Genomic DNA, 9,652 nt, shown 5'->3' on the forward strand with positions numbered 1-9,652 from the left:
TTAAAATGTAAAAAAAATACTTTTAATTTTGTCTAAACAAAACAAAGCCCCTTTCGTTCCATCATTTTGTTTTTTCGAATTCATTCATTATGTATGTGTAGTTAGTTTTCAGAAACATATCAATCATTTCAGAAAATCATCTATTAACCGGAGAACTTATGCGACCTTAAGATTTATTTTCGGACAAAATCACTCTGGAATTTAGATCATATTTGACCTTCTATTTTTAACATAACATGGGCAATGAAAATATCAACATTGATAAATAATATATAATTATTATATATTAACAGCCTCGGTATTTATAAACATGACTTCCTGGATAAACGTTTTCAATAAAATATGTCATGTCTGTGAATATTTCCTTATTGGTTTAGGTACAATGGCTTCGCATCGGTTTTTGTTTGTCGCAATGCAATTTCTGCTCATCAATAGCATTCATTCACAGACTTGCAGCAAACGAGAAAGGTATGGTTTCAAATTTTTTTCAAACATCATTTGATGTGTTTAAAAAATATTTACATATTGGATAAGGGCAAAATTAAAACTATGATTATTCCAGTATGCAACAAACTTTTTTTCTGGAATTTCTTCTTGCGTTCATTCCAGAAACAAATAGATTCGAAATCCCCCCAAAACAATGTAGAAAAAAGAGTGTGAGAGTTAAAAGCCTAAAGTGTTTGAAACAATTAAATCTGATCCTTTGAAAATTTCTTAATCTCACTCAATTGAATGTTTAAAAGAAATATAATTGGTAAGGAGTAGGTCCGGTAAGGGCCGATTTTGGCCTCAAATTTCAGGTTCATCTAACGAAAGTGTTTGGACACTTTTTAAACACTTTTAAAAAGTGTCTATTTCAATTGATTAGATTAGTTTATGTGAAAGATTTTAACTGATTTAGTCATTAAAAACGCTCTGATTCCAGCTTAAAAATGACAAATCTATCAAATATGCAAAAAAAAGCCACTTTTCAGATGGTTTTTGTCAAAAATGAAAGTGGCCGCATCCGTGTTTATCCTCAACCTTTATATATGTTTTGTATTATCATCATTAATGAACACGAATGCGGCCACTTTCATTTCAGAAGGAAACCGTCTAAAAATTAACCAAAATGTTAAAATTTTGAACATCTCAGTAATTTAGCATGACTTAATGAGGCTAGAACGCGATATTTGTGCATTGTATTGACAAAAACAGCTCATATTTATGTAGCAGAAGCATTTTACTTTCCAAAATATAGCTAAGAGTAACATTTTCACAATTTGTTAAAACTGCTATATTTTGGGGCCAAAAAGGGGTCTTACTGAACCTACTCCTTTGTACAAACAAAATTTATTTGAGAAGCTATTGAAAAATGCGCAACCACAACACATACACAGTCGAATAATGTTTTTTTTATTGACTTTTGAAAACTGAGGCCAACGGCCGAAGAGAATATTTCTTTTTCAAAAGTCAATTAAACCACATATTTTCCGATACTAAAGATAGTAATTGTCTTATTCTATATTACGAGAGAGTACCGCGAGAAAATTATGAAATGACAATTATTTACCAAAACCAATTGTTCGTGAAGCCATTTTATATAATGGTACTCGTAAAAGCTTCATATATAGATATATTAATAAACTCAACGTAGGTGGTGGATTTACTTTCGAATGAATGATTTGTATAAAAAATATCTTGAATAAATATGGATATTCAAATATTTGGTTAAATCAGAGTAACTACAGTTTTAATCCAAAATGGTTAAATTTGAGCATTAAACAAAGATTTTTTACCAATTTCAGCAGACTTGGAAATCAGAAATGGAAAATTCTCCAAAAGCCATATGTTACAAAAAAGAAAATTTCGAATTTGAAGAATATATAAATTTATTACCATATAAAGATAAAATAACGTTATGTAGGTTTAGAACTGGAAATCATCGGTTACCTATAGAAACCGGTAGATGGCGTAGAATTATTAGACAGGAAAGGAACTATGTACTATGTAACTCTCAAGAGATAGGTGATGATTTTCACTATATTCTAAACTGTACAGCTCTAACAGAGAGTAGAAGAGCTTATCTTAAACCTTACTATGTAAGCCGAGTAAATGATTTGAAATTCGGCACTTTATTTATTTCAATAAATATTCGTGTATTGAAAAATGAATCAGAATTATCAATCAGAAGTATCAATATAGAAGGCATCAGAGATAAAACATAATATAAGGACCTCTGCATAGCCATATCTGCCATGAAAAAAAATTGAAGAAAGCAAAGGGCAGATAACTCGGAAAATTTAGCAGATTTCCTATTTTCCATAAAATGCCTAAGTTTACAGAGTTGTACATACTAATAAAATGTATTTTTGTTTAGTATGTATTTATCTCATTAACTCCTTATAAAACAGCAACATTATACAGTTACTATAATTTTAAGAAGTAAAATACCAAAACCCATATGTAACTTGATAAAGGATAAAGATATCGGTAGGAGTTTTATTATTTCAGTAATGAGAAAGTGACCTATATTTATTTCATTAAGCTACGAATATTTATAAAACTTACTAATAGAGTAATGTGATTTAAACATATTCATATTATGCCGGTAGCTTTTTTGCTGAAATTTTACAACGTCAGATGAATGTTTAAGAGGCCAAGTGACACAGAGCCAACTCCTTAGAAAAACTTAATAAACCCGTCATCTTTTAATGTATTTTCAATATTTGTAGATTTTTGTCTGGAGGAACAACAACTTATTCTATAAAATACTATTGCTGCGCTAGTGCCATTGAAAAGAATGGAAGATGTGAAAGTATGTATCATATATATAAGAATACATTGGACTACTCTGTTAGCATATTGAAGTAAAAACAGCAAATAAAAGCAAATAATTGAATATCGGAAACAGAAATAACAACTATTTTCTCGAGGTCAAGACATACCGGTGTACGATATAGGACTACAAAGCATCCCACTTCTAACAAAATATTCGCAAAATATTTCTGCAATTTGTTAAGAATTTACATAAAAAATCAAGGAGGGACTTTGGAATTCATTTAATCTCTGTTCAGTTATTTTTCTTGTATATTTTGTTTTTGTTTTCGTTATTTATCGACATAATATAGGTAATGTAATCGGTGATGGTGGTAGTGGTGGTGTTGGTGTTTGTGATAAGTAAAGTCTTGTGTAATATCGTCATTGTGCTGGCCTCGTGTTAATCATCAGTATGTGTTTTGTGTTACAAGTCATCTAGTGAAAATGTGCACAAGGTTTTTTTTCTATTTCAAAATTTGTAATTTATTATGGAATAAACTACAAATAATCTAAATGAAAATAACAAGTCGTTCTGCAATGAAACGCAAAATTCTTTATGTTATACCATTTTTGTCCCCGGGGTAATCTCATTTTTAAGTTAAGAATCAAAACCGTGAACTAATATCGTATTGTGTCTATTCAGTCATTTGTCAAGAACTTTTTTTATGATTCTTTTAAAATGTCACAATTAAGCTAAGGATAAAAAAAGATATTCTTATAATTACAATGTCCGTCAATGTACATAAAAAACAATCTAGCCTCCTGCATCAAATAATTAGTTAAAACATAAGTTGTTTCAGTTTTTCAACGACATGAAAAAAGATCTACTACAGTCCAATCCCAATACATGTACCAAATTGTAAAACTGATAAATTAACTTGTATGTTCTTGGTTATAGCATGTCCAAAGGGTTTCAGTAATGAGAGCAACCATTGCCGTAAGTGTACAGAAGGTTTTTTTGGAGAAAGATGTGCATTCAAGTGTATCTGTGTGACAAATGAAAGGTAAGATTAATATGTCTTATGAGTAAATTTTGCTTATCTACAATGTATGTACTATAAAAATAACCATTGTATGGTTTCGGTATGATTTTCATGACTATGAGATGAACACACGATGAAGGCACTCTTTTTTTGCTTTATGTGTTTGTTGCTGGTCACATTTTGGCATTGTGCCATGGATGCATATACCGTAAACTCCCTTTTCTATAATTATACTCACTTGATGAAATTATTTCAGTAAAGCAAATAATCTGACAGGACCGATAAGTGCTTGTCAATGTTATTTCACCGCATTGATGGGCTGGTCATAGCGCGGTTGCGTCGAGTTCGAGAGGTCGTGGGTTTAAACCTAAGACATACGAATTTTGCATTTTATCCTTTTCCAATAAGTATGCGACATTAAGGGGGAAAGGCACTTTTACATTGTCCATGCACAAGGAAGGCAGGCGAGGAAGACAACCTACACATAGGGACGCTGTGATTGGATGTAAGGGCACAATATATTTTTTCATTAAAAAGGGAAAAAACTGCAGTTTGTATATATTTTCAATATTATTTTTGGTTGACAAAACATTGAAATATTTTCCTAAATGTTCGAAAAAGACTTCCACATTTTCATTAGTTTGATTTAAAATGACATGTGGCATCGATACCATAAACAAGTTCCGTTCGAAATTATCATGATACCATTTGACTTCATTTTCTAAAACGGAATAATAAAGTACTTAGATCACACATAACTGTTTTGTACAGATTTTTATAATAAAAAAAGGGATACATTTAAAAAGAAATGTCAGAATTGTCGCCAATGGAAGAATATAAACAACTGATTTCCTTTATGGAGTAAGATAGAAAAAGACTGGTTGGCTCGAATAGTGTGTCGAGGTAGTGTTACAATGTACATGTTTTCGTCATTACTGTTATGTTTTAACTAGTGAATTAAAAATCCGACTCAGCGTATAGGTCAAGTACAGGACAGAGTTTAAGCTCATATCACATTGACATCTTCTTGCCCTGAACATGTGTTTGATTAACCACAGGACGTTAAACATCCATCCATCAATTAATGAACAATCAATCAATCAAATTTCTATTGTCTGCAAATTATCGGTTAAACATGTTATAAAACAAAGGCGTGTCGAAAATGTATAGTTACTGTCCGGTAAACCACAGGGAATCGGTTAGCAGATAAAATTTTTGTAAATCAATGTCTTTGATTTATTTTTTATTATTTCCTGTTTATTTGCATTACTTTATTAACGTATTTAACGTTGCCGTCACTATTTCTTTGTTTGCTGGCAATGTGCAGTTTACTATCCATATCCGTATACTAAAAAAACCTAAAGGGATCTAAGTCGCCATCTTGAATTGCCTTCCCTACTTTAAATAAAAAATAATTAAAAATATTAATAAATTACTATATACCTTACAACAGCCCTCTTTTTCTTCCGAAATTATTCTTCTATCACATGCATATTTTGATTTGTGGATTAACAGAACCCTTACGCAGCTTCAGTTGCATTCGTGTCAGAATATACAAATTTCCCGGCGAAAGCAACGTAACTGGCAAACATGTCGTTTTCAATATGATAGACGAAATGGGGGATAACTCTTGTCATTCGGAAACTTCCGGGTTGATGCGTTTACCACAACGATAACTCCTCATAAACAGACGAGTGTTGTCCCCTTACTTGATACCTACGCCACACCAAGATATCCTTCATATAAATTAAATATCAAACAAAATTGTCTTTGAACAGTCAGTGTTTCAATATCAGATTATCCTCCTATGATTGTCCCCAAACTTTCGGGTTTTATTTCCATAAAGGAATATGACTTTCTGACATCGTCCTGATATTTTTCAAATCATGGATTTATACAGTACAACACTTATATAATCAGAGACGTATTTATGGGGAAAAGGGGCCTTCTGATTGAACTTCATACATGCATGTATGATAAATTAATAGACTTTTTCAAAGTATCAATCTAAGTTGACCTACCAACCGGCCCTCCCCCTTTTTTTTAAATCCTGGTACTGTTAGTAAACCTTATCAATCCCATTGAACGTGTCAATATTTTAAGTAACTTCTTCATTTTATTGATGTGTCTACGATAAAGTCAATGATTTATGTTACCCCGTTTGAAGAAAGGTTCTATTCGTTAACATGGTTAATAATTTTGCGCTCGATATGTAATAATAAATTAGGGGACAGCACTCGTCTGTTTATGAGGAGTTATCGTTGTGGTAAAATCATCAACCCGGAAGTTTCCGAATGACAAGAGTTATCTCCCATTTCGTCTATCATGTTGAAAACGACATGTTTGCCAGTTACGTTGCTTTAGCCGGGAAATTTGAATATTCTGACACGAATGCAACTGAAGCTGCGTAAGGGTTCCGTTAATCCACAAATCAAAATATGCATGTGATAGAAGAATAATTTCGGAAGAAAATGAGGGCTGTTGTAAGGTATATAGTAATTTATTAATATTTTTAATTATTTTTTATCTGAAGAAGGGAAGGCAATTCAAGATGGCGACTTAGATCCCTTTAGGTTTTTTCAGTATACGGATATGGATAGTAAACTGCACATTGCCAGAAAACACAGAAATAGTGACGGCAACGTTAAACACGTTAATAAAGTAATGCAAATAGACAGGAAATAATAATAAAAAAAATCAAAAACATTGATTTACAAAATTTTTATCTGCTAACCGAGTCCCTGTGCGGTAAACTACCAGAAATGGAAACACAGAATACTCCCTTCTTTGCACAATTTCACATACTAACGTGAATTTGCATATATCAGATGAATGTAAACGGGGTTTGTTAAACCTTAATATTGGTTTTATAATTACATATGGATATACCACTTTTTATGATAACCTGACGATTTTTCCTTTCCGATTGTTAAAATTCCTTGCCTTTGCTTTGATGATAAAATTATGTTGGCTTCTTCATATGGCATGGGTTTTTTTTATTTGGTTGTGTCTTAATTACTAAACAACAATGGCAGTAGAAATATAAATATCATAATTTGATTATTCTTTGTTTAAAAGTTATCACAACTATGAAGTTTTATTAGGAAAGTATGATTCCTATTTCAAAATTTAATAACAAATGTTTTTTTGTTATTTTTCATCAAACTTTAAACGTTTATTTGCCTAACACATTTGGTAGTTGATTTTCATATCTGTCTCTTTGGTTAGGTAGGTAGACTCATTGATAAACGTTCTAAGTGTAGTATTGTTGTTTTATCGCGTTATCACAATTTTGATTAGATTAGCTAATTTATAGTTGGGGGGAATATATCAATGTTTCTTTTGGTTATTATTTGTTGTTGCATAATTTGTTTTAAGCATAGCAAAAGCCGTGCTTTTTTTATCTTGCCGTTCTCTTATGACATTGTTAAGAGCACGACTTCTAATAGACAGGAACAATGCTTTGAACATAATTGGAATATTTAGATTTGATTGAAGATGTAAATAAGTTCGTATGAGAATGACTCCAGAACATTTGATAAACTCATGAGCTGTCTATTATTAATGACTTTTGACTTGTATAATTTTGAATGATTTGAATTGCCTACGCTTAGCTTTCAACATTAAAAAAGTTTAAATTTTATATCTTTTCTTTAATAGCTGTGACCATGTACTTGGCTGTATTAATTCCACCACAAGTACTGAACAGTCGTGTAAGTACTTCTTGTTAGACAGCGCATTTAAAAAAAAGAACTACTTAAGATAAACAAACAAAATAGTTTGACAAAGATATGAAATAAACTAGAGCCCTGGTGATTTTTAAGAATTGCATTTCTGCGCTTCACAAAAGTGTGTGAACGTTAAACGTTTTAAGACTCTTTCATTAACAAAGTCAAAAGTTAAATCACAAAAATACAGAACTCCGAGGAAAATTCAAAAAGGAAAGTCCCTAATCAAATGACAAAATCAAAAACTCAAACGAATAAATAACAACTGTCATATGCCTGACTGGTTACAGGCAAACAAAATTCGTAAAATAATATTTTTATGCTACAACCATACAATCACAAATGAAATCATGCCTTTTTGCTGATTTTTCTTCTTCTATACATCGCTTTAATGCTGTTATGGATATATAGCACATGCATGCGGTCATATGTCGATTGTATACGTACATGAATAGATATTTCATATCCTTTCTTTTATATTAATAACCTTATCATCTGGAGGCCAAGACTGTTAAATGAATACTAGTAGTTGAATACGAAAAGAGTTTATTAAATACTTCAAGGAAAATAACGAACATAGCAAAATCCACCTAAGGCCAAACTGAAAAAACGAGTTTGAACCTATATATCATCATAGCTTCTAATTTTCACCAACTAAAGAGACCCCCCCCCCTAAAAAAAACCAATTTAAGACCAAAGACAGATCGAATCGACAAAAACGTCCATTAGTTAAACAAAAGCACACGCAGAAAACTGTCGTTCCCGTTTCAAAATATTTGTTAAACCGATTCATTAATCTGGAATGCTATGCAGTCCCTATTCCGTTAGTGCACTTGTCTTATTCTACACATACGAATATTAATTCAGTCCATTGACACATTGAGACAGATAGGATCTATATTTAAATTGTACATTAAAATGTCTAAAAACCCTATTGTTGGTTCCGGTATATCATAATAACGAGACATATATAAACATATATTTCCGCAAAATCCTCTTCAAAGTACTTTGTAAACAAGTGTCTGTCGAGGACTAGGAAGGGATCAAAAGTTCGTAGCCTTGTTCTCTACTTGGTCGGGGTTTAAGGTTACATGATAGTGTTATTAACGTTTCCGTTTTATTATTTTGTATGGTTTTTTTTTTTGTGTTTCTTACTTTTTTCAATTCCTGTGAATTTTTTTTTTAAATTTTGAGAATCTATAGCTGATAATTTGAGCACAATTTCTCTAAATGTATCGGGGAAAATCAATATGATTCCAGAAAATATATCATAAGAAATCAATCGTTCAAATAGCTTGTTTGTTGACTTTTTTCTTTTCTTAAAAATCATTGAATTTGCATTAATTTCTATGGTTTAAACAGACATGCCAAGCACGTATATATTGGTAGATATGCTTACTTTTATAAGTTCATATTTTACAGCACAGTTAACCATTGCACCAATGAAAGAGAGAGATCCCACAAACAGTAAGTTCGATATTTGTCAGTCGAATTACACATTTCATGAAAAGTTCAACTATTTTTTAATTTGAATCTGGAAAAAAAATAAGTTCAAGATTCTAATAATGTTGTTACTTGCAAGGTATAATTGTACACAACGTAAACCATAAAGCAAAATTTCAGTGCAATATATACACTAAATGCGGGCAATTTTTTTTGTAGTCTGAATGGACATAGTTTAATGCTATTATATTCACACAACTCTTTCTTTTTTCTCCTTTAGGCACGCCGCAAAGTAATTACGTAGTGATATACATGTCCTCTATTGCCACGGTTGGTGCAACTGTAATCATTGCAATAGCACTGTGGAGACAGAAGGATTGGATAAAGAAAAGACTAAACAGTCGGAACCTGAGGTTTCCAAGGTTACAAGGAAAGTCTAATGCTGATAAAGAATTCAAAGAAGTGGTTTTTTTCAGGAAAAGCGAAAACGTATATGAAGACATCAATGAAAGATACATGCTCAAGGATTTTGAAAAAATGGATTTTATCTAGAATGAAATCCAAAGAAGAATAGTACTTAACCATATTTATTTCCTTTTCACATTAAACATGAACTGCTGTTATTCAAAGAAAATATTTAAGAGAGACAGGTTCAACAGCATATTTCTAAATCTAAATTGATGCAAGCCCAAGCAAGAT

The 9,652-nt window shown here is 31.5% G+C and overlaps 1 protein-coding gene across 1 annotated transcript; it reads left to right on the plus strand.

Annotated features, from left to right (window-relative positions):
• Window positions 1–361: 361 nt before the first annotated feature.
• LOC139484836 (uncharacterized) lies at window positions 362–9,652 on the plus strand. The gene is made up of 6 exons (XM_071268827.1): window positions 362–468; window positions 2,715–2,797; window positions 3,698–3,803; window positions 7,443–7,495; window positions 8,933–8,977; window positions 9,234–9,652. The coding sequence occupies exons 1-6, from the start codon at window positions 383–385 to the stop codon at window positions 9,503–9,505; spliced, it is 645 nt and encodes a 214-aa protein (XP_071124928.1). The 5' UTR covers window positions 362–382; the 3' UTR covers window positions 9,506–9,652.

This window comes from Mytilus edulis, chromosome 8, assembly GCF_963676685.1.
Source record: "Mytilus edulis chromosome 8, xbMytEdul2.2, whole genome shotgun sequence".
Lineage (NCBI taxonomy): Eukaryota > Metazoa > Mollusca > Bivalvia > Mytilida > Mytilidae > Mytilus > Mytilus edulis.

What these genes read in the sequence shown, in the direction of transcription:
- LOC139484836 (XM_071268827.1), top strand. Translation starts at nt 383, where the DNA reads ATGGCTTCGCATCGGTTTTTGTTTGTCGCAATGCAATTTCTGCTCATC. An exon ending in AAAGAATGGAAGATGTGAAA is followed by an intron (nt 2,798 to 3,697) that starts GTATGTATCATA and finishes TCTTGGTTATAG; the next exon opens with CATGTCCAAAGGGTTTCAGT. An exon ending in CACAAGTACTGAACAGTCGT is followed by an intron (nt 7,496 to 8,932) that starts GTAAGTACTTCT and finishes CATATTTTACAG; the next exon opens with CACAGTTAACCATTGCACCA.